At 40.8% G+C, this 24,834-nt stretch overlaps 2 protein-coding genes across 11 annotated transcripts in view; both read right to left on the reverse strand.

The window, feature by feature from the left end:
• The window catches only part of Phka2 (phosphorylase kinase regulatory subunit alpha 2), an 81,916-nt gene extending 64,079 nt beyond the window's left edge, over positions 1-17,837 (reverse strand). For 2 of the 5 annotated variants that reach the window (XM_036174120.1, XM_036174119.1), the window contains exons 1-3: positions 17,733-17,837; positions 17,098-17,286; positions 1,263-1,421 (exon numbers count right to left, since the gene is read on the reverse strand). In XM_036174120.1, coding sequence (XP_036030013.1) covers positions 1,263-1,421; positions 17,098-17,175 — 237 coding nt within the window. In that variant the 5' untranslated portion in view covers positions 17,176-17,286; positions 17,733-17,837. Of the gene's footprint in view, positions 1-1,262; positions 1,422-17,097; positions 17,581-17,732 lie in introns of those variants that run through there. The other 3 variants (XM_036174118.1, XM_036174117.1, XM_036174116.1) reach the window with 2 other exon arrangements.
• A 2,940-nt stretch (positions 17,838-20,777) lies between these two features.
• Adgrg2 (adhesion G protein-coupled receptor G2) overlaps positions 20,778-24,834 on the reverse strand; it is a 115,341-nt gene continuing 111,284 nt past the window's right edge. For all 6 annotated transcript variants that reach the window (XM_036175213.1, XM_036175217.1, XM_036175215.1 and 3 more), the window contains one exon: positions 20,778-22,451. In XM_036175213.1, the coding sequence (XP_036031106.1) occupies positions 22,267-22,451 (185 nt within the window). In that variant the 3' untranslated portion in view covers positions 20,778-22,266. The remainder of the gene's footprint in view (positions 22,452-24,834) is intronic.

Below are 24,834 nucleotides of genomic sequence, written 5' to 3' on the forward strand. Positions count from 1 at the left end.
CAGAAGCAGGCAGATCTCTGAGTTTGAGGCCAGCCTGGTCTACAGAGTGAGTTCCAGGGCAGCCAGGGCTACATAGAGAAACACTGTCTCAAAAAAAAAAATCTGTTGGGGAAGAAAATGTTACCTCAAATACAAGGTAAAGTTAGCACTGTTATGCTTCCACTGTAGGCAACATACATACACATTTGTCAACTGCCTTCCCATCAAACTAAGAAAAGCTATTTCCCATGAGAAGAAATAAGTGCTTTCCAACTTGGATTGATACTGCCAATCTCCAGTAGTGGGGAAGCAGCTAGAAATCATAACAATGACAGAGGTGAAGATTATTGAAATTTAATGATCAGGATCAGAGTCCCTAAATATCCCCAAATACATGAGACTATCTCATACAATGAAAGATTGTGTAAATCAAGCTCCAAGTATCTCTAACTGAGTATTACTCAAAGATGCTCAGTGATTATTATTTTCCATAGTCAAGGGTGATGTTCCCATTAGTATTTATTTATTGAGACATGGTATCACTATGCAGCCCTGGATGGTCTGGAACTCACTATGTAGAGCAGGCTGCCTCTGTCTTCTGAATAGCGGGATTAAAGGCATGTACCACTATGCCTAGCCCCATCCTTCTGTTTATTAACAACACATCAATAATAAAAGACATTAAATATGAAACACTGTGGTCTGCTTGGATTTCAGTAACGGAATAGAAAATTTAATCAACCTTAGTGGCATGTCTGTGTGCATGCTTGCATATGATGGGAGAGTTGCAAGAAACTTGACATTAAATTATTATACCAGCAAATAACTGATTCACTCATCCATCCTTCTTTCTGGAGGAGCACTCAGTGACTGCTATTTGTAATTTTAAAAACTTTATATACCTCAAAAACTGAGTGATTTCATCACCTCACACTGAGCAAGGCCTGGTCAAATGCAAACGTTGTTCCCACAGGTAAGCTTCCTTTCTTCACTTTACTAGAGTTATCAAATGGTCTTTATGCTGCTTATCACCCATTTAGGCTACTATAAACAAGCAACAACTGGGTCCACCCACCCACTAACTATGAAGCTTGTCCAGAACTGTATGAATTAAAGATAAATCCCAGGACCAGGTGCTCATTTGGTAGTGTGTGTGCTTATCTTGTGTGAGGCCCTAAGTTCATTCCCCACCCCTTAAATTTCACCTTTATAACGATAAATCTCAAATGCTCTCATGGCTTTCTAGTTCAAACAGACAAGACACTGATGTAAGTTACTATTACCTGTTCCAACTCATAGGCCTTGGCTTTATCCTCATCACGGTCAGCATTCTTTCGGTAAGCCATGCCCAGGCCCCAAACAGCCAGTATGCTATAGATGTTGTCCCGTACCCAGGCATCCTTCTGGTCATGGCTGGCTGATAACAGCCCAGTGACTGGGTTCTATTGAGAAGAGACACAAAAATGCTTGGCATCACCTTCATAAATCTGCACAATTCATGTTTAGCTATGGAGGTAGATGAGGACCTGTGCATCTCTGCATCTCAGATGCCTCACTCGTATAATCAGGAGTTGAGACTAGACAATCTCTAAGAACTTTCTAATTCTTCTATCCTTTTTTTAAACCTTCAGACCAGACCAAACTGTTGTAATGTCTACAAGAGAAGAAACACCAAACAGAAAAAGTCTATCAGGCTTTATCAATCTGTGTATTGCAGGCTTCGGGTCTTCCTGACCTTCATGTTTCCAATCAGTTGGTAAAGCACTGAACCTGGGAGCAAGATACCTGCGTTCAGGGCCCTCATCCACCTCCTAGCTCTATTTGGTCAGAAAAGCTACCAGCCCTGTCAGGACCTCAGCTACCATGTCCGCAATCCAGACACTTCATTCATCTAACCAGAAGATGCTATGTAGGAGAGCATACGGGAGCCCTCATTAGCTGTAGTATCACTGGTGTGTTCTAGAAAAGCGTAGAGTCAACAAAAAGGTTTGGACCTTCTCATGCCAGGTTGTACACAAATGTTCACAACAGCATTACTCATAAAAGCTGAAAAGTAGAAATGGCAAGTATCTATCGACTGATGAAAGAATAAAACATTTTTTCCTTTTCTTTCTTAAAAAATTATTTTATTATTTTATGTGTATGTGTACTTTGCCTGAATGTATTTATGTACACCATGTGCATGCCGGGTACCCACAGAGTCAAAAGAGAGTGTTAGATTTCCTAGAACTGGAGTTATAGATGGTTACAAATCATGTGGGTGCTGGGAACTGAACCTAAGTCCTCTACAAGAACAAGCGTTCTTAACTACTAAGTCATCTCTCCAGCCCAGTTTTCTCTTTTTTTTATAAAGGAGATTCAAGTTAATTGGGGTGATAGATGAACAACCCCATGAATATACTTAAAAGCAGTTGCATGCTTTAAATAAACAAATTCTATAGTACCCAAATAAAATGTAAATAAAGCTATTTTTATATTTGGGGGTACTGGGAACTGAAACTGGAGCATCCTACATGTTAGGCAAATATTCTACTACTGAACTATATCCTCAGTCCAATATTTTTAAAGCCAATCCTAATAAAAACTGAGCACACAAATAAAATGGTTAAGAAATGAGTCAGTCACGTGAAATTGGCTGACTTCTGAAAATATACAAAGAAATATGTATGTAATAAAATATACTCTCTCTCTCTCTTTCTCTCCCCCTTTCTCCCAATAAAGCTCTAAAAAGGTAATATATATGCACTTTCACAATTAGAACCTTGCCAAATTAAAAATTATCTTACTTGCCAGTTTAATATATTAACTATACTCCTACCCACCCACTGGTTTTTGTGAGCCACCCAAATGGGTCTATGTGTTTTGAGGTCTGGGGTCTTTGATTGACACTGGTATGCAAATAGAGGGATACTGGTAGCATTCTGCAAGCTAAAAAATGCACAGCTCAGAATGCAGTGCTTGGCTGGCATGCATGAAGCCTTGGGTTCAATCTAAGCATAAAACAAAATAACTGCCACTATTCAGAGGGCACTATATTATTTATAGGAAGAGTCATGAAAAATTCCACTGGGTAATTTTGAAAGGACACTGTCAAAGCTGCTAGGTTAAAAAAACAAAAAACAAAAAACAAAAAACAAAAACTATTGGCAGTGTTTCACATGGTCTCACACAAGAAACTAAATATTTGACTTTCTCTTTTAACTCATCTATACGCTCTAGAAAATTATCTAAAACTCAACAGACACTACCTACAGGAGCAACAACATTCAATGCACTAAAATAGTTCTCCAGCCAACAGGTAGAAATCAATGGCTTTAAAGTCAATGAAAGTCCATGGAAGACTGGGGTGTTACTGAATTCAACAAAAAGACTTTCTGATTTGCTTACTGCTTTAAAGCTACAAAACAGGATGTGTTATGTAACAAGGAGGTGTATGAATATCCAACCAGTCTTGAAGGGCTGAAAGTGTGTTATTCCTATAGTGGATTGCTGAGTCTAAAAGAATCACTATTCTGGAACATTCTATGCACAGCATGTGTAGTTATATCTGTTCTGAGGTGTGCTGGGTAAGCTTGTAACAGGAAAACATCAGGAGATCCTAAGTAAGAAACCAACCTCTTCCTGGCATGCCCCACTAACCTTGAGCCTAAAACAACTTTCCAACGACACAGGAGTGACAGCTTACACAGGGTCAAGTGTGGTTTAGATTATTAAATGTCACTGTCCCATTAACTGAAAGTTCTCTCTTTTATTCTGCTTAGTTAATCTTCATCTAAGACTAGATTCATTCAACTACAGAGAAGCAGGCGGGTATTTCAGGGCATCCTTACACTCAAAATTACAGACACCGATTCCATGGAAAACTGGGGTGTTCCCTGCACACAACAAAAAGAAGACTTTCTGATTTGCTTACCGTTTTAAATCTATAAAACAGGATGTGTTATGTAACAAGATGATGTGGGACTTTCCATTCAGTGTGACTCATAAAAACTGAGATGGCCACAGACTTGCAGATACTCTGGTGCACCAGGTTCTGCTGTCCTTTTTAATAAATATGCTCCAGGAGTTTGTCTTTGTGTTCTTCCTCTACTTGGGGATGCTCTATCCCATATCCCCTGCATTTCCACCCACTGAGTCTTGTGAGCTACCCAAACAGGTCCATTTCTTCAGAGGTCTGGGGCCTTTGGTTGACAATGGTATGCAAATGGAGGAGTACCTGATGCCAATCTGCCAGCTAACCAAGACAGAGACAAATGCATATCACAAGAAGGAGGGGGACAGATGTGTCTAGGCCAAGCCTACATTTCTAATACGATTACCTTAACTATATTGCTGTTTTCCAGTTAAATTTGGGTGGATGGGAAGGTGGGGAGGGAGGCTCTGGGAGGAGTTGGGGGAGGGGTAAGTATAATCAGACTATAGTGTATGAAAAAATCTATCGTCAATAAAAATAGATTTCATTAGAACTAACCCCTCCTATAACAATGCAGAAATATATAGCTATAATCAGATAGCTATTCTTTCAGCTTTTCCCCTTCTCTCTTTGGTATGCTGCTTCCTGCTCATGTTAGCAATCCCAAAAACCCCTGTCTATGTAACAACCTGTATGTATGTATGTATGTATGTATGTATGTATGTACGTACGTACGTACTTCCTTTTTTTCTTTGTGCTACTAAAACTGGATATCATATATTAAATATTACAATAAAGTGATACATATACATATGCTTTGGTATACATTCATGCTCACATAGAAACTTTTTTAGAGGGTATCAGCTTTTATGCTTCAAATGTAAGATACAGCTTATTGCTTAACTCAGAGTTGAGATAGGTAAACTAGTATCTTTGTGGGTCAGAAGCTGAGGTTAAGGGGGCAGGAGAGTTCACTGGGGGTGGAGCTACAATGGTGGAGGGTAATAGAGAAGCCAGGGTACATGACTACCTAGATTGGTACATACACTCTTAAAACACATATTCAACACCATGATTCTGTTCTGGTGAAATGAAAACAAAGGGCTAACGTCTTCATACAAGCTAAGAAACCATGTTCACACCATCTTCTTGGCTGATGGCAATATCACAGTAATTCTTAAAGGCCGAGGATGGGATAGAGTTGAACAACTTAAGAGACCAGAGAAGCTGAAACAGTAACATACTCTGTTCTTGCTAGGGTGTGTGAAAGTGAGGGGAGGGCAGGCAAGGTCTGTAATGTGGATGCTGAGCTAACGCTAGAACTGCAGGACACTTACGGACTTGGACAACAGACCAAAGCCAACTAGACGGAATTCCACAAGGATTTATTTATTGGGCTCCTATGTTTAATAAAGCTCCATTCCCCTCTCCATACAAAGCAGCTTCCAGAACTAGAATAGAATCACACTGACAAGCTGGGTTCCTACTTGTTAACTTGCCACAATCTAGAGTTACCTGGGTAGAGAGTCTCAATGAGGGATTGTTTACATGGGGTTGGCCTATGGGATCATCTTTGTGGGGACTGCCTTAACTGATGTGAGAAGACCCAACCCACTGTGGGTGGCACCATTCCCTAGGGAGGGGATCCTGAGCATCTATTTTTCTCTGCTCTTCACCATGGATATGAAGTGTCTAACCATTTCAAGTTCTTACTAGTTTGACTTCCTTGCTATGATGGACTGTAACCTGGATTTGTGAGCTAAGATAAACAATTTCTCCCTTAGTTGCTTCTTGTCAGAGTATTTTAATCACAGAAATAAAAATGAAATAAGAACATCAGCTGTGGCATTACTGTGAGAAGGTAGAACTTTAGGAGGTTGGACTTAATGAATGGACGTTAGGTCACTGGAACATGACCTTGAAGGAGATATTAGGAAATAGGCACCCATTGCGGGATATCTGCATACTGTGTGAAAATGTATTGCTGTGATTGGTGTAATAAAGAGCCGAATGGCCAATGGCTAGGCAGGAGAGGATAGGTGGGATTTCCAGGGAGAAGAGGAAGAGGAAAGATCTAGGTGCAGGGATCACACCAGCCAGATGCCAGGGAGACACTGAAGAGGTCAGACATATGGTACAGAATAGAGGTAACCGAGCCACGTGAAGAACACAGATTAATAAAAGCAGGTTAATTTAAGTTATAAGAGCTAGTGGGACAAACCTAAGCTAACGACCAAGCTTTCATAATTAACAGTAAGCCTCTGCATCATTATCTGTGGGCTGGTGGACCCAACAAGAAAGTACTACTACAAGCACCTCTTTCTCCCCTTTTTTCTTGACTCCTAGCTGCCATGAGGTAAACAACTCCATTGCTATATGCTCCCACCATGATGTACTGTGCTGTCATAGACCCACAACAATGGGGCTGTGACTATGGGTTGAAATCTCTCAGACTCTGAGTTAAAACAATCCTCTTTTAAAAGTTGAATTATCTGATAGTTTGTCATAGTAACATACAGCTAATATAGGCCAGATAAGAGAATAAATCCATTTAAAGTAAAGCAAATACGTGCAATGAACAATTTTATTCCTTAAGCGCCTGAATCCCGACATGCCTGAATCTAGAACTACTTCCTAGGGTTTTTAACTATTTGAGCAATACATTCTCATTTGTGTTTTAAGGCTATCTGGGGTGAGTTTCTGTCATTTGCAACAAGGAATTCTGACAAGCAGAACAAAAAAATGTCTACATAATGAACTAGACACGGTAAAAACATTTATTTGGTGATATATTGAGGCAAGATGAGATCAGTAAGAGGAACTCAATACAAAGCAGGGCAATTGTGTAAATGTCAATGCAAGACTGAGCCGACAGCAAGGCAGAATACATACATATATACCTGATAGTAACACCAACATACTAACATTTAACAGTCTGCAATCTAATTTCCAGAGGGAGGTTACACAGATGAATGTCAACATCTACACGCCTGAAATGGCACAGAACATACACATTCTCTTTCTTCTACCTACTCTATCATAAAACTAAAAAAGCTCTTTAGTAGTTGATGTCTCTGTTTCTACTAGTAGTTCCTTATGGTCCAGCTTCCACAAAGGCTAGTCACCGAAAGAGGTAGAAACTTAATTTTCCTACCCTGCTGAAAATCCTCCAGTGTCTATAGAAAGGGCTGAAATCACTTATTTTGCTACCCCAAACCCATATGTTAGCTCTTTCAATCACCTGACACTCACTCTTTAGCCCCCTAAAAATCCACTGGGTAGTCCTTGCACTTTCGGGCCTGTACACAAATCATGCTCTTCTCTGTGAAGCCTTCCTTGACTGCAAGACCACCAATTTCCTTTCCCAGAGGCTGGAGGTTTCAATACAATCTACCTTTGGATTAGAAATCTCTCTCTTTCTCTTTCTCTCTCTCTCTCTCTCTCTCTCTCTCTCTCTCTCTCTCTCGTGTGTGTGTGTGTGTGTGTGTGTGTGTGTGTGTGTCTTGCTCAGTTCTGAGGAAAGTATAGCTGAAATACTAAGAGAGACTAGAATAAATGCTGAAAATACATGACTACTTATCATTATTATACATGCTGGTAAAGAAAAACAAGTAAAAAATGAAAAACCCCAACCTAGGCCCTCGGCATGTGTATGACCGTTGTGTAGCTTGGTCTGTGTGTGGGGCTCCTAGTGGTGAGATCAGGACCTGTCCCTGGCACTTGAGCTGACTTTTAGAAACCCAGTCCCTCAGCCGGGATGCCTTGTCCAACCTTGATGCAAAGGGAGGAACTTGGTCCTGCCTCAACTTGATGTGCCATGCTGAGGTGACTCCCATGGGAGGCCTGCCCCTTTCTGAAAGGAGATGGAGAAGGAGTGGATGGGGGAGGTAAGAAGGGGGGAGAGGGAACAAAAGGAGAGGAGGGAGGAGAAACTGTGGTTGGTATATAAAATAAATGAAAAATAGTAATACATTTTTTAAAAATTCATTAAATTCATTTATCACGCTTTTATTCATTTATTTGTTCCAGTGACCACCTTTAAAAATATTCAAAGGGAGTGGTGAAGGGCAATGTTTTAGACTGAAGATGTATTTAGTACGTGTATACTGCATGTACCCTAGCATGCCCATGGAGGTCAGAGGAAAGACTATGTTCTCTCCTTCCACCACGTGGGTCCTGGGGATCTAGCTCATATTGTCAGGAGTGGCAGCAAGCAACCCCATCCACTGAGCCATCTTGTCAGCCCATAGATATATTTGAAAGTGACAATTATAACATTTACTTTAAAATGATTTTGTCTATGATTAACAATACCAGTTTGCAGATCTCTCTCTCTCTCTCTCTCTCTCTCTCTCTCTCTCTCTCTCTCACACACACACACACACACACACACACACACACACACACACACACACACACAGAACCAACCAACAAAGAAACTAATTAATTTTTTATGTATGAGTGTTTTTGAGTGTTTTGCCTGTGTGTATGTCTTTGTACATACAAATGTGTGCTCCTGGTACCTAAGGAGGCCAAAAGAGGGTATCAGATACCCCAAAGTTACAGAGGGTACTGGGAATTGAACATGGATCTTCTGGAAGAATGCTCCTAATTGCTGAACCATCTCTCCTGCCCCAAGAGTTCATATTTTCAATGATGGTTTCTAAACCTCTTGAAGTTGACCTATCAGGTTTTACAAAAGCTATCTTTTAAACTAACGTTCAAGGAGAGAGAATGTGAGCTGTTGTGCATAGCTGCCTCTTGCTTTACCTACTAGACCAAGTATGCAATCTTCATTTTTTCTTTTTGTGCTTATTAGCTCCTCCTCCTCCTCCTCCTCCTCCTCCTCCTCCTCCTCCTCCTCCTCTTCTAGTTTTACAGACCTATGATTCAGGAGGCACGTGCTTCAGGCAATTGCTTCATTCCAGATCACTCTTCGTAGCTATTTCCAAACTGACAGGAACTGTGCCAGGTCATTAACTTCCATCAAACGACTTTCATCACTCTCCTAGGAGATCTGAACTTTCTGCTACTCTCTAGCAATCCCTGTAGATGGGGGGGGGGTTACTAAGATGGCAATATTCAGTTTGGTTTTGTGTTAGTTTAGCTTATGGAAGACATTCAAACTCAAGGGAGCTATCAGCTCTCCACTGGCTAACTCCTGACACTTCAGGTATCCACAGATCACTGGATACAGGGCCAGCACACTTTCACCAGAACAGGAACAATATAGAAGCCATTATTTGATCTTTGCATTTGCAATACTGACTTTTACACCTTAAGTTTCAGGTTTGACTTCAAAGGACAGAGACATTGTATACCACTCTATGTGGTTTTCTTCTTCCCACACAGGGTGTTCATAAGACATTCAGGCTGGTCTAGAACTCATTATTCTCCTCCTCTGCCTCCATAGCATCTTTGGGCTCTTGATTTGAGGTCTCCAAAGGATCTTCCAGGAGTTCACAATGGACTTTGATGGGGAATATAGAGACGCAAGGGTCATGAGACCCCTGAAATTTTTGTGTGAGTTTTTCTCAAGAGAGGACAAGTTACTTGGCCTTTATAAAATACTCAAACGTCCACATGCACTTCTTGTCTTTTATGAACATTAATTGTACTATCTTTATCTTTTGTGAGACAGACATCACACTACTATTCATTAGTAGTCACATCTAAACACAAATGACAAGTTAGACATAGTGCTGTATACCTACAAACCTCCAGCTACTTGAGAGGCCTAGGCAGGAGAATCACTTACATTGTCAAATTCGGTGCCCAAATGGGTGATGGTACCCTGATTTATGAGGAAAGTTCCTCCCACAGGGAATGTTAAATAGCCCTACCCTGTGCCAATACTTTGTGCAAAAACCACTGGAAATAATTCATGCGAAATTTCCACAATCTATAATTTATCATTATATGGATGATATCCTATTAGCTGATCCAAAGTTAGGTACCTTAGAAAGCATGTTTGAAGAAGTAAATAAAGTTTTGCCTCACTGGGGACTACAAATTGCTTCTGAAAAGGTACAAAAAGGAAATTCTATTAATTACTTAAGATATAAGATAGATCTCCAAAAATTAGACCCCAAAGGGTACAACTCAGGAGAGATTGACTGTGTCAGGAAGCATTTCCAACTTACAGACCATCGCTGGAATAGGTAAAGATGGGCTAGTAAATTTGGCTAAAACACTAAAAGGGGACAAGGACTTAAATAGTCCAAAAGCATCATCGGCTGAGAAGGTTTCATTTTTCTCCAGGTTATGGATAATGGTTATAGGGTTGGGGGTGGAACAATAAAAATCAGACTCAGTATTCTCCTTATGAAAAGAAAAAGGGGAATAGATATGTATAGAATATTAAGGTAGATTATTGTATATACTAATTGTAAACTAATTTAGTAAAATATCAGCCTTAGATAATTTGCACTGTTATAGATTCTTGTATATTGATACAAATGTAAACTATTTTTATATTCCTATTTAAGATCATTTGTATATTGATACAAATGCAAAACTGTATTTGTTGTATTGTATATATTTCTACTCCTATTTGAAATATCTAGTATATTGATACAAATGTAAAATTATATTTGTCATACTGAATGTATGCTCTACCTCTGTTTAGGATATTTTGTATATTGATACATAGTAAGGATTGTTGTCATATTGCATACTGCACTATACATTTCTATCTCTGAAATATTTTGTGTATTGTCAAAATTTTGAGGTCACTGTCCTTTTACTGTACATTTGTTTATAGCCCGTTTACCTTGTTTATATGAAGCCTTAGTCTTTAGGTTATTTTCTCTGAATAAAAGCCAAATTCCTTTGCATTCAGGCTGGCCTTGAACTCATTAAGTAGCTGAGGATGACCTTGAACTCTTGATCTTCCTACCTCTACCTCTCAAGTGCTGAGATTTACAGGTATGTACCACCATACCCAGTTTATGCAGTACTGGAGATTGAACTCAGGGCTTTGTGTACTCTAGGCAAGAACTCTACCAACTGAGCCACATCCCTAAGCTCCTACTGTTCTCTATTCTTGATTCAATCCTTATCACCTCCTCCTTTCTATCTTCTTGGGTATACCTTGCTGCTATTTTCTCAACTTGAGTTTATTAAGTTTTGCCTGCTTTCCTGATGTGGGATGTTCTGTATATTAAATGTGTTGCTCTGATTGGTTAATAAATAAAATACTGATTGTCCAGTAGCCAGGCAGGAAGTATAGGCGGGACAAGCAGAGAGGAGAAAGCTGGGAAGTGAAAGGCTGAGGAGAGAGACTGCCAGCTGCCACCATGACAAGTGAAATGTAAGATACCTGTAAGCCATGAGCCACGTGGCAACTTATAGACTAATAGAAATGGGTTAATTTAAGATATAAGAAGTAGATAACAAGAAGCCTGAGCCATTAGGCCAAATAGTTTAAATAATATAAGTGTCTGAGTGATTATTTTATAAGTGGGCTATCGGACTGCCAGGCTTGGCAGGTCCTGGAGAGAAAACTCCAGCTACACTTTCCTATCATACAATACATATTTAAGGATTTAAACTTTTCTAATATTTATATTGTATTTCCTTTTTTCATTTTTCTTTATTAAGAAATTTTCTACTCACTCCACATACCATCCACAGATTCCCCCCTCCTCCCACCCCCAGCCCTCTGTATTTCTAATATTTATTTATGGCTCAAATTCCATTTTAATTGAATCCCATACATTTTTATTCAGAGTATTTTTACTGTGATTCAGTGCTATTTCATCATTTCCATAATTTCTTTTTCAGGCAAGCATGGTGAAATGCATACCTGTAATCCCAGACTTGGAAGGTAGAGACAGGAGGATAAGAAGTTCAAGGTTATTTTCAACCAAGCTAAGTTTCCAACTTGTGAAAGGAACTAAAGGAAAACTAAGAGCCATGTGTGGTGGGGCCCACCTTTAATCCCAGCACTAGGGGCAGAAGCTGGGAAAATCTCTGAGTTTGAGGCCAGCCTGGTCTACGGAGCAAGTTTCAGGACAGCCAAGCTTAGGCAGTGAATGACAGAAAGCTGGTGAAGATGTAATTGAACAAGGGGGCTATGTTCCAGCTCCAGCAAGCAGCATAACTTGGAAGCTTCACGTAGTTCTGGCTTTAGTTAAGGACAGAAGAAAGAAGTCAGGGAATAAAGCCAGGCATGTGTCAGGGGTGTCCCTGAATGGAGGCCTGGTAGAGAGACCATTGTGTGAACCTGTGAAGTTGAAGCCTGGATTGCCTTGGAGAAACCAAGATGTTATAGAGATGCCAGACTTGTGGGTTACCTGCCCCGGAGAGCTGCTAACAGTGGAACCAGCCCAAGAGAATGAACTATGTTGCAGTCAACAAAGCTGAACAGAGTTGGAAATCTGAAGAGCATTTTGACATCAGGCATGTCGTGTTTGGAGTCTGCACCATTGGTTTTTGGGGCTTGCTTTTGTATAGTATTTCCTCACTGTGCTTCCTTCCCTGCGTTTTGGAATGGTAATGTACATCCTGTGCCATTATATGTTGGAAATATGTGATCTGCTTGTTTGATTTTGATTTTTACAAGGGGATTACAGTTGTCATGTATCTCAGAACAGACTTTGGACTTTGAAACAAGTTGAAGACTGTTATAGACTATATGGACTTTTGAAGTTGGACCGAATGCATATTTGCATTATGATATGGCTATTAAGTCTTTGGGGGCCAGGGAGTGGAATGTGGTAGTTTGAAAGAAAATGGCTCCCAAGGGGAGCAGCACTTGTTGTAGGAAGTGTGTCAACGTTGGGGCAGATTTTGAGGTCTCTTTTGCTCAAGCTTCCTTCAGTGTGACTGTCAGTTGATTTCAAGATATAAGACTCTCAGCTCCAGCACCACATCTGCCTGCAATCCGCCATGCTCCCCACCATGCCGATAATGGACTGAACCTCTGAAACCATAAGCAAGCTACAATTAAATGTTTTCTTTAGAAGAGTTGCCATGGCCATGGCGTCTCTTCACAGCAATAAAAACCCCAACTAAGATAGATCTGAAGCTCTCTGATCTGGCCAGGCTAGCTGACTAGCAAGCCACCACGATCTGCTTGTTTACACCTTCCCAGTGCTGGGATTCTAAGTATGTATTACCACCTCTGGCTTTTACATGGGTGCTAGCGACTGAACCTGGGCCCTCATGATTGCATGGCAAATACTTTACCAACTGAGCTATGTTCTCGCCTTTTATATTTTTTAATGTTAATTCTTAAACTCTTGACTTAAAAGACATTACAACTCCTTTACTCTCCCTTCCAAGGCAATAAAGGACTTAGAACACTTTAACACCAGTCTCTTCTCAGTCTTCTGTCATACTGCTTCCTAGACTTAATTATATTAGTTTTAACTCTTCTACAATTGGTCTTTACTACTGCTATTCATTCCATATATCATGTTCGATGTATGCTATTCTTCTGATTTTAAATTTCATTGTCATCAATCACAATGTTGTTCCTGCCCTTGTCTTTCTGAGTTATCATACCCAATAATTTCTAACTACAGTGAATACTGATTTGGTTATTATTTTCTGGTTCATAATCTCTTACCAATACTTCATACTTCACACATATTAATGAGCCTTCAAACAGAGGCATTACTGAAAAAATATTAAAAATAAACATCTTATATGGGCTAAAATAAATCTAGAAATTTCTTTCTGAAAGTCAACAGATTTCTGAAGAGACTCCTCAGAATGTACAGTCACAAAATGAAACTTGCTAAATGACCCTGTTATAGACATAGGTCCTACACTGTTGCCTTAAAGATTCAAATAATGTATAGTAGCCAAGTAGTCTATATCTGGCAAATGACAGATGGAAAAAGTTCTTCTCCTTTACAAATAAAGTAAAGGAATTAGTGGATATGCTAGACAATGTACATAAACTACTGCTTTGAAAGGAAGAATAATGATCAATTTACATACTTATGAAATATTTCTAACCAATATTAACTAATCTCAATTTAAAAATCAAAGAAAAAACAGAATTCAGAGCTGATAAGAAATGACTTGACAAATGTGTCAGAAACATGCACATACCCACAGAAGATGGCATGGTATAGCAGAGACTACAGAAACCTAGCTCATTTTTGTTATGATAAAAATTACAGGCCGGGTGGTGGTGGCACATGCCTTTAATCCCAGCACTCAGGAGGCAGAGGCAGGTGGATCTCTGTGAGTTCAAGGCCAGTCTCCAAAGCTACACAGAGAAATCCTGTCTCAAAAAAAAAAAAATTACAGAACACAGGAGTCCTACCTATTACATTCAGAAAAGATGCCAAGGCCCTAAACAAGTTAGGCCTCTACACTGTGAGTAGCTGTTGTGGCAGGATGGGTGCAGGGGAGTGCTGGACGAGGAGGCACGCAACTGTCTACTTGTAGATTCAGACTTTCCCAGCTGAACCGTCTGGAATATTCTGGTTATCCCGAGGAAAAGAGAGAAAACATGAGGGCCTTTCACTGACTACCCCCAAAATAAATACAACTAAAAGATTAGACAACTGGTTTTTAATCATTAAAATGTTGTGGAGGAAAGTCCAACCGTGCAGCCTTAGTGAGCATACAGTTGTTTTGCTCCTGAGCAAAGGCAAGCCTGAACCAACAGCTGTGCCATTAGGGTAGCCCAGAAACCACAGGGAGTAATTTTGTCAACAAGGATTGAAAGATATCGTTAATGTGCCTGAGGCATTGTTTGAGGAATAGGAAGGAGACACCGAAATCTCTGTACTTAGGATCTGAACGCACCAACAGAACACTGAATTATGACCAAAGACCAGAAAGCAATTAGTAGCGGTATCAAGCCTTTCAGGAAAGGGAGCATCCTGGTCATACAAGGACTGAGTAACAACATGTGGCCTATATCAAAAGCACCCACTACTTACTGATCTCACACAGTGTCCCAGGAAGTACATTAGACATTCATTTTTCTTCATAATAACCCATCCCCCATTCTACAGATGAAGGTGTTAACTCAGAAAGGGTAAACAAAGAGCTGGGCCAGCACTCAGGTAGATCTCTGACAATTTGAGGCTAGCCTGGTCTACATGGTGAATTCTAGGCCAGCCAGGACTACATAGTGAAAACCTGTCCCCCCCAAAAAAAGGGAAAGGAAAGGATGAACAAAGGTTACACATGTTGCTTAAGGCAGAATCGGGTACTCAAACTTGGTCGGACATAAAACTAAGGGTTTCTTTTGTTTTGTTTTGTTTTGTTTTTAAGACAGGGTTTGTTTGTGTAGCCCTGGGTGTCCTGTAATTCCTTCTGTAGCCCAGGCTGGCCTCAAACTCACAGAGATCCACTTGTTTCTGCCTCCTGGGTGCTGGGGTTAAAGGCGTGCGCCACCACTACCCAGCTAAAAAAAAAGTTTTATCAGTTCTCTTTACAGTTCTTTCTATCATAGTAATGAAGGGAAAGGTTTTCAACTGAGATTTCAAAACATTTTATAGTTGTAATTCTAAAAATGTTCATCTGTAATTACCTTCTGAGAATAAAAGCAAAAAGTAACCTACTTTTTTGTTGTTTTTATGTGCATTGGTATTTTGCATGGGCACTGGGCCCCTGGAACTGGAATTACAGACAGTTGTGAGCTGCCATGTGGGTGCTGGGAATTGAACCTGGGTCCTCTGGAAGAGCAGCCAGTGCTCTTAATCACTGAGCCATCTCTCTAGCCACAGTTTTGTTTTGTTTTTATGAAAAAGCAACCTTTCATCTGCTTACTCCTTCTTCAACAACCAACCAGAATGTCATTTCTTGCAGAATTCCTTCCTAGCCAAATATGGCTTGTCTGGGAGTGGAGGTGTCTTTCTCCAAAGGTCTCCATGTAAACACTACAGTCCTTTATGAATAATCCCCAAAGCCAATAAGTGTTAGAAGAAGGTTTGCAGAAAGTTCTTTTGGTGGCAAAAGATAAATTGGTCTAAAATGACACTCTTTTGTAGTGTTTACTTATTGTATTTTGTGTGACTATCTGATGCAGAAATAATAATGGATGTAACTAAAGGATAATGGAGTACTATTAAAATGTATGTATATATATGACTTGTTAAAATTCAGACATTTCTTGCTTGCAAGCCACATTTGGCCCCAAAGTGTTTCAAACAAGGGACACTGAACTTATACCTTATTCACAAATTTCACTGTGCAATAAAACATTTTTTTCTTTTTGTAGTGCTGGCAATCCAATCTAGGGCATTGAGAATGCCAGGTAAGCTGCTATACCACTGAACCACACCACCAAGAGCTCATTCATTCATTTTATATAGGCACACACTTTGTACAATGTCTTGAATATAAAAGCAACACAATAAGCATTTCCTGAGTGAGGAGCCAAGGTTGAGAAATCAGCTAAGAAGAAAAAAAATGGTTAATGGTTTGGAAATGACCATGGGTCTCCAACTTGTAGGTCAAGCCTCAAACCACCAACTGCTACTTCCTTCTTTGACTCTGAAAGCCCTAAAAATAGCTGCTGTTGATTGAAGGCAAGCACTATAGCTGCTGTCTTCACTGGAAACAAAAATAGCTCAGTGGTCTTACACTGGGTACTCATACATAACTTTTGCCAAGTACAAAGCGTAGCAGGCATATTCATATCTGTGACCATATGCTCAGCTTTACAGCTGTCCAGCCCTGATGCTGATGCTATGTGCTCAGAAGTTTTGTTAGTTGTAAAGTAGCAACCAGGGTCATAGGGCCCTCTCAGGTAGATGTCTAACAAGGTAACTCATGGGAGAGACAGCAGCAGTTGCCCACACTCAGATGCAAGCCTTAGGATTGGTTTTTTTCATTCCTGTCTACTGGACTCAGAGTAGAAGAGTTTACTGTTCTTATTCAGTGTGCTCTGTTCAATCTAACCTAACACACCCCTTTCATCCAAAAGAATTGGTCAGAAAGGACATCAAGGGGTCCATCTGATTTTAAAAAAAAAAAAAAAAAGGAAAAGAAGGTCCAAGAACTCTGCAAAACAGCCTCAGCAATTGTTCAAAGGCCAGAAGGCCTGACTTGAGAGTAAAGAGAACAGGAATAGCAATGAGGAAGGGGACTAATAACTGGCTAGCAAGGATTGGATTAAAGTAGAAAACCTCTTAACTGCAAGCTCTCAGGTCTCAAGAGTGGAGAGGCCTGGAGGAGAACGACTCATATCGAAGGGCAACTGAGGGCTTTCTTTTGACCACTCTGTTTACCTGGTAACACAGGATGGTTTGCTGCACCAGTCTCGCGTACCCGTCCAGGCGGACCCCAGAATTGCTCCTGCTCCGCATCTCGCCCACGCTCACCGGCCGCGGCGCCGAATCTGCCCGATGGTGTCCGCCAGGATTGCAGCCTTCAAGCCGGCCTGATCCCAAAACACTCAGCTTCACTAAGTTCTCCGACTAGGGTATGGCGGGAGGAGGTCAGGACTTTTCAAAATGATAGACCTAAAGTACAACTTACTAAACAAGCCAACCAGAGTTTCCGCACCGCTGGGCGGTGCGGGGGAGGAGACCAGGGGTGGCGCTATCGCCGCCCCGCCTCAACCAAACCTCCAGCTGCCGGGACGGTTTCTAGTCCTGGACCGGCCACTCAGAACAAACCCGTGACTGGAACCTCGGCGACAGAAAGACCTTTGCCATACCCCCTTTGTTTTCGGGGTTGTACGAGATGGCTCGGGGTTGCCTGGAAGCCCACTAAGCTATACTCGGCTCCGCCCCCCCGCGTGGAGCGGAACGCTCCAAGTTTCCACCGAAGGGGGGTGGTGTATAAAGGGGAAGACCCATGGGAGCCGCGGAGAGCAGGGCTCTGAGCGGGAATTAGGTTTTGTTATAGAGTTTTCTCCTACCTTAACCTGCCTCCAATCCCAGCTGGGTCTAAAGGAACAGAGCCCCTCAGTCGTGGCCACCGGGGCACCACGGTTACCCCCGAGAGCCGCTCGCGCCACGAAGTGGAACCCCAGGAGTCCCGCCCTTAAGGGTGCGTGTTAGGAGGCGGCACCTTCTGCTTGCAGCCCCGCCCACGGTCTGCCTCTGCCCGGGAGTGCAGTCAGTCCTGCTTGTCGTGGCCTGATAGGGGAAGGAAAATGGGGCAGCCCACGGGAGACATGGAGAACCTGGATCCAGGCAGAGACTAAGTCGGCTTTCTGGGTCGGCAGTGACAAGGTCTTCTGAGAGGGCCGCCAAACCCATCTGAGACCTTGGCATCCTTCCAATGACCCGCCACTGTAGCCCTGCCCTGGTCCAAGACTCACCTGAGAACAGAATCTCAGAAGTGGAACCAGCAAAGAAAGCAAAAAACGGAATCCTGAACATTGTCCCCCATATGCACTCCTGGCACCTGTGGCCTCTGACCTTAGGCCCTGGGAGAGTCGCTCAGCTCCTTTACAGTAGTATAATTTTGAAACTTGGCATCCATTTGTTGTGGAGGTCGTTAATTAACTACCAGCTACATTCTTTGATCTAGTCTCTATTGTCCACCAAAATCTGGCCTACATTTGAATTCGACTGGGCAGCTGTTCTAATGTAATTGCTTCTACAAGCACTTTACTATTCGCCATTTTGACCCATTTCATTGTCTGAAACCTATCTTTGCCTTAAGGAGTACGTCAGCCCATGATCCTAATAGCTTTCCCCATTTTCTGGATTCCTACAGCAATTTCTTTAGTAAAGATAAGACAAAAGAGTTCAAATTGCACTTTATTCCAGTTCTGGTTGTTTGAGTTTTAGTGTTTTTATCTGTTGGGATAGACGTCATATCTTGTAGAGTGATGAGGTCAAGAGCATTTAGCACATTCTTGGCTCACAGCATAGCACTTAAATCAGCTATTTTCATCACCATTTGGAAATAATGTATTGTCTTATATTATTTACGTTTTTAACTGAGGTATATTTTGCTAACTGGATTATGGGTTGCTTATTGAAATAGCCTGGTATCTCCCACCATGCCTGACAGAGTGTTGACTGAACATGTGTTTAGAACTCAATATTGATTGAGTGAAAATTAGTCTTGCTTATTTGAATCCCCTTATGATTGGTCCTTAACTAAAACACTTAACCTCGTCTCAACTCACACACATTTTTTTTCCTGAGATAGTCTTGTGGTGGTCTTGTCATGTAGCCCAGGCTGAACTCTACTGCAGTATTATATCCAAGACTGGCAACAGACTCATAGCACTGTTCTTTTCTCAGCACCCAAACTGCTGGGAAAATAAGCATGCACCCCACATTCAGCTCACATACTTTTAAACTTTGTTGTTTTCAAGCTTTGGTGCAAGTATTTGTTGTATGTTGAGAAGTCCCCCTCATACTTCCTACCCTCCTTTCCCTTTTCTCAGCGCTTTTTTTATTTGCTTTTATACTGGATCTTGAGTTATGAAGCAGTGCATGTTGTACTGTGACCTAGGGAGTAAATAAGATTAAACATGAAATGATCATAAATTAATCCTTTTGGTAATCTTTATGTGTACCTTTACTAGAGATTTCCTGTATTCTTCTGTATCTAAAAGCAGCCATCATTGCTTATTTTTATGAAGACTTGTGTTCTCATTGGAAACTGCTTAAGAATCTATTTTAGAGGTCAGCAGCCAAAGTGGAGATTTCATATCTGTTGACTCTAAAGTAAAACACCCCATCTCTGACTAGAGAGGGTCCATTCTTAATCCACTTACTGAAACTAACAACCAAATTAAGTTATTTCTATAACAATTTAGTTGACCTGGAAGCATTTTACTTTTCCATTACAACAATGTAAAGAATGTTAAATTTGTGTCGTGTCTCTCCAGCTTATTTCAGCTCTCCAGGATGGAGAGTTAAGGAGAGGACAGACTAGGGACTATAGGGGTTCTCCCCAGTGAAGAACATACACACCACACATTTTTCAAGTGTATATTTTAGCGCTGGGAGCAGTGATGCACACTTGTGATCCCAGCTCTGTGGATACTAAGTCAGGAAAGTCCTGAATTTGAGGCTATATAGATGAACATGATAAAATACACTGTATGAAATTCTAAAACAGTTAATAAAATATTATTTTTAAATGCTATTTTTCCATAAGAATATTTTTTAATTTTATCTGCTTTGATTTCTTGATGTTATATCTGGAAATTGAGGTGAAAGCAGTACATTCATTTAATATACTGCTAAGAATCCTTGACTTGCCAGGCGGTGGTGGTGCATGCCTTTAATCCCAGCACTCAGGAGGCAGAGCCAGGCGGATCTCTGTGAGTTCGTTTGTTTGTTTGTTTGTTTGTTTTGTTTTGTTTTGTTTTTCGAGACAGGGTTTCCTCTGTGTAGCTTTGCGCCTTTCCTGGAACTCGCTTTGGAGACCAGGCTGGCCTCTAACTCACAGAGATCCAGCCGGGCGGTGCTGGTGCACGCCTTTAATCCCAGCACTCGGGAGGCAGAGGCACCCTCACCCACACCCTCAAATCTAGAGTATCTCACCACCTTCCCAATCAATTTGGAACTTGGCTTCTCAATAGTGGCTGAGGAGCCTGGAAGGAGAGCTTGCTCAGACAGTTGGTATCTAGATGCAGCCAGTCCTCCCCGTTTGTGGCTTCCACACACTAACTAAAGACTCAAAGCCTCTTGAATTTTGTTTCCATTTTCCCTGAAATGCCACTGAGGCTGAGGAAGAAGACATTTGGATGGGATCTGAACTGAGTTTCAGATATTTTCTATAGCGCAGTGGCAACACATGTTAAAGGGAAGCTTTTGAAAGAATAAGATAAAATAGAAAAATAGCCCCTGGAAACTGCCCTCACGAAGCAGGACAAGTCCTTTTCTAATTTCACAATCCAAATCTTCAGAAGGTGTTTCCTACCACTTCTGTGCCATGCTGCTAGGGGGTGGGGGGGTGGGGAAGAGAATGCAAACCAAACTTAAAGGTCTTAACTGCAAATTTATTTTTGTCGATTGTAACATATAAATACAAAATAATTAAATAATTTGGAGAAGCAAATTTGCAAAGACAAATGAGCACACATAGAAACATATATTGCTACTATGATTAGTCTGGGATACAACATTTACTTGAAATATATGCAAGGGAGCCTTAGTGAAAGATCTAACTAAAGGAATTTGAAATGTTCCTATTAAGAATATTCTGTACTAGAGGCATCACTCAAGCAGGTATAGATGAGAAGCAGGATAGACCTTCTATAACTAGGAACAATATACAATATCACAGGATAGTTCACTATTCCCAGTAGCTGCCCACCACCCCCCCCCTTGTCACTGTACACTCTTCAAGATTTGACATGGTTTTAAAAATACATACAAATGTGACTGGACCAGAATGCAGCAGGTGTAACAATAATGTACCATGCAGCTGTCTTTTAAAGAACTGATTTGTTTGCCATATACACTCTCAAAAAGTAATCCTACTCTGATCCCTTCTTTGGAAAGGCTCTGGATATTTGAGAAGTGGCAGTGTATATATTTTCCACCTTCACAATCTTCCTGACATGGTTTAGATTACAGTTTTATCCTCTATGACCATGGTATTAAACTAAACATCTTACTGCAGATTCTGTAATCTGATCATTAAGGATGAAGTCCGGGCATGGGCATTGTCATTAAGTGTCAAATATGGTCACACAAGTCATCCTCTGCATAAGCATGTATGCAAGACGATGATTAGGGCTACAATGTGGCCCCACTGTTTCCCAAACCCTCAGCTCATAATGCTGTGTTTGCCCAGTGTGAACACCTTTTCTTGACCGCTCAAAGGCACTTTCTGAGCTAATTGTGGCACCGTCTGTTTATAATTGTTCAGTCTGACTTTATCATCATTTCTTGATTTCAGCAACGTTTCTGAATTTCACATCCTATATGATCTCCCAAAGGAGGGTTAGAATTCACTGAATCGGTAAGTTATCACATTAGATAAAATGATGCAATCGTGATTCTACAAAAGAATAAATTTACACAGTAGAAAATAAATATTAAAAAGGTAGAGATAAGATTTTTGACACGTAAGTCACTAGAATTTAGCTTATGTACAACAAAGGCATGCACAATTAAACTCACTGACAGACTGAAGTAAACATTTTTTTTCTAGGATGTTATCAGGGATAACACACTCTTTAAAATGTGACAAGAAATGAACATTTGTTTTTCCTTTCCTAGATTTTATTCTGTGGTTTTAACGTCAATCTTCTTTCAAATGAAAGATAAGAAACCAAATTGCAAATGTCTAAAGACCATAATTATGCCGTGGTTTCTTCTTCCAATAGTCAACCATTGCCCTCAATTAGCTTATGTTCCTTTAGAGGTTGCTGAGTAGAAAACAAGCTGATTTTCATACATCTCACATTGTGTAGAAGGAAAACTGGACACTTCACACTGTCAATGCCATGCTTTGATCTGAGAAGAGGAGAATCACATTTGTTCAATCAAGTGCAAGCTTCCCCGCTTTGAAGTCCTTCTGAGCGCCACCCGGCTTTTACCATTACAGGAACCTTCTTTGTCAGTGAACATGTGCTGCTTCCCCGTGAGGTCATGAAGGCACACATCTCCATTCTGAACGCTGAAAGAAACCCCATTCCGCTCTGTAGATGCATTGCCTGGATAAGGAGTATCAAAGTCAGGACCATGACCTTGCCAGAGAAAGCACCCAAGGACAAGCAAGCATCACCTCCACTTTAATACTAAGTAGGTACACCGGAAATGAATCTTTAAAACATCCATCCTATGTGTTCATATTTTATTTTTATTCCTTCTCTAAGGTCAGTGACAGTAAGCACAACAAATTTGAGGTTGATCAGAAACAAAATTCCTGTGGCAGTTTTTAAAAAGTGAAACAGTCAAAATGGGGAAAAAGCAAGACATCTTTTCCCCAAAGGCCCATTTCCTAACTCCAGTTGAACACATCGAATTAGACTGTGTATAAGATAACCTACAGTAATATTTAAGATTAGCAGAGATCCTATAGGTTCCCTATAATTCCTATAAAATGAAATTTTGTATTAGAAGATAAACTTAAAGAAACAGTTACAAACAGTCATGGCAAGAAGAAATCATCTCTCTCTAACCATTTCTAAATCTGTCTTCTGACTATCACAATAGCACAATTTCCCAAGAGGAAACCATGGATACTGACCATGTCCAGCCAGAAGACGGCAGGATGTTTATTCAGTGGTACCTGTGATTTAGACCTAGACCTCCCTACCATCAGCAGCCTCAGATCCTCAGTACACAGCATCTATGAGCTTTTAACTACTTAGCACTATCCTTCTGCTCATTATGCCTTTGAGAGGCTATGTGCAAAGCTGATAATTTCATGATACAATCATAATAATGATGAGAATAGCTATTTCTTATCCCCATTTTGCAGATGCTACAACAAAAGTTGTAGAAATCCAATGCTCTGCCTGAGCTTCTTATGGCTCAAAAGTGATGGTCTGAATACTTGAGAAGGTTCTTTCCGAAGTGTGAGCTTGTAGCCCTGCATACTAAATTATATGGCTCTAGCAGCTCGGTACTGAACTATGTCACATTCACACAAACGAGGCAGTGGATATGGTTAGCACAACTCCATCTGTGCCACGGCTCAAACAGGGCATGTGACTGTCTGAAGCAGCTGTTCTGACTTAGGTATTTTGGTTTGAGGACATTTTGGTTGCGGGAACAATTTGTCCCAGTATAATAAAGCACTCAGCTGCCAGTGACTTTTTTGAAATTCCCAGTGCCATTCCTCATCTGGTGTGAGGGCTGACAAGCCAGAGCTGTTCCTTTGACAGACATATTATCCTCTTTGAACCACGTAGTCATTCTGTTGACTGTAAAATGCCCTCCCCCCTCTACTGTCAGACATCAAAACTAGCTGTGTCAAGATAGGCTGCTTTTATAAGATCTGATTCCCCAGAGAATGACACCAGTTTTGGGGAGGGCTAGGCAGGTGAAGCTTCACCTCTGAGCTCTTTTCAGAAAATGGAAAACTAGTGATGGATCAAGAGCCCCAAACACACAGGCATCTAAAACTTTAGATGATCTAGCTTGATCCTTTCATTTTCCTCCATTCAACTTGCTCTCTCACACTTATTAAGCAGCCTTCATCTTGCTGTCTTTACTCCAAGGACCTACAATGCATCATTCCTGATATGGCAAGTTGGCATTAGGCCCAGAATTTTACTCTTGGTATTGACAGTGAGAATATAAAGCCATATGGCAGCAATTTCTTATCTTTTATAGCAATGGTTCTCAAAGAAGGACAATTTATTACCTGTCCCCTGTGGGGACAATGTCTGGGGGGCATTTTGCTTGCCACAATTTGGGGCAGGGTTCTACTGGGTAGAGAGGCTAGGGATGCTGTTCAACATCTTGCAATTCTCTAAAAAGAATTATCTAGCCCCAAATGTAACCAATGCATGAGATTGAGAGGCCTTGATGTCAAGGAATCCTGTTGTATTTTCTTTGTATAAAAATGCATATGTGGGATGTATGCATATGCATGCTAGCATGTGTGCATGTATGCATGTGTGCATGCATGCATGTGGAGGCCTGGGGCTGATGGAGAGTGTCTTCCTGGATTGCTTTTCACTCTATGTTGAGGCAGGGTTTCTCACTGAATCTGGAGCTCACTGTTTCAGCTGGTCTGGCCAGACAGTTTGCTTGGGTGTTTCCTGTCTCCATCTGCCTTTTGTGTATTAAGATTACAGCAGGGCTGCCACACCGATTTGAATTAGTAATGAAAAGTACTAATGTCTTAAAACAAAGGATAAAGGGTAATTGTTCACTGGAAGGAGAAAATATACTGGCATATCATAAGTTTTTAATAAAATGCAAAAGATGTATTAAGAAGCAGAAGAAAGAAAAATAAGCATGATAAGCTTTATGAGTAATGAACAGCCCAGTCTTGGAGAGAAAGAAAATATAATGATGTTTTAGCTAGAAATTTTAGACTTAATGAGTGAAAGAAGCATAGCTGTAATAATCAGCTCATATCTG

The sequence above is a fragment of the Onychomys torridus genome, chromosome X (genome assembly GCF_903995425.1).
Source record: "Onychomys torridus chromosome X, mOncTor1.1, whole genome shotgun sequence".
NCBI classification, from domain to species: Eukaryota; Metazoa; Chordata; class Mammalia; order Rodentia; family Cricetidae; genus Onychomys; species Onychomys torridus.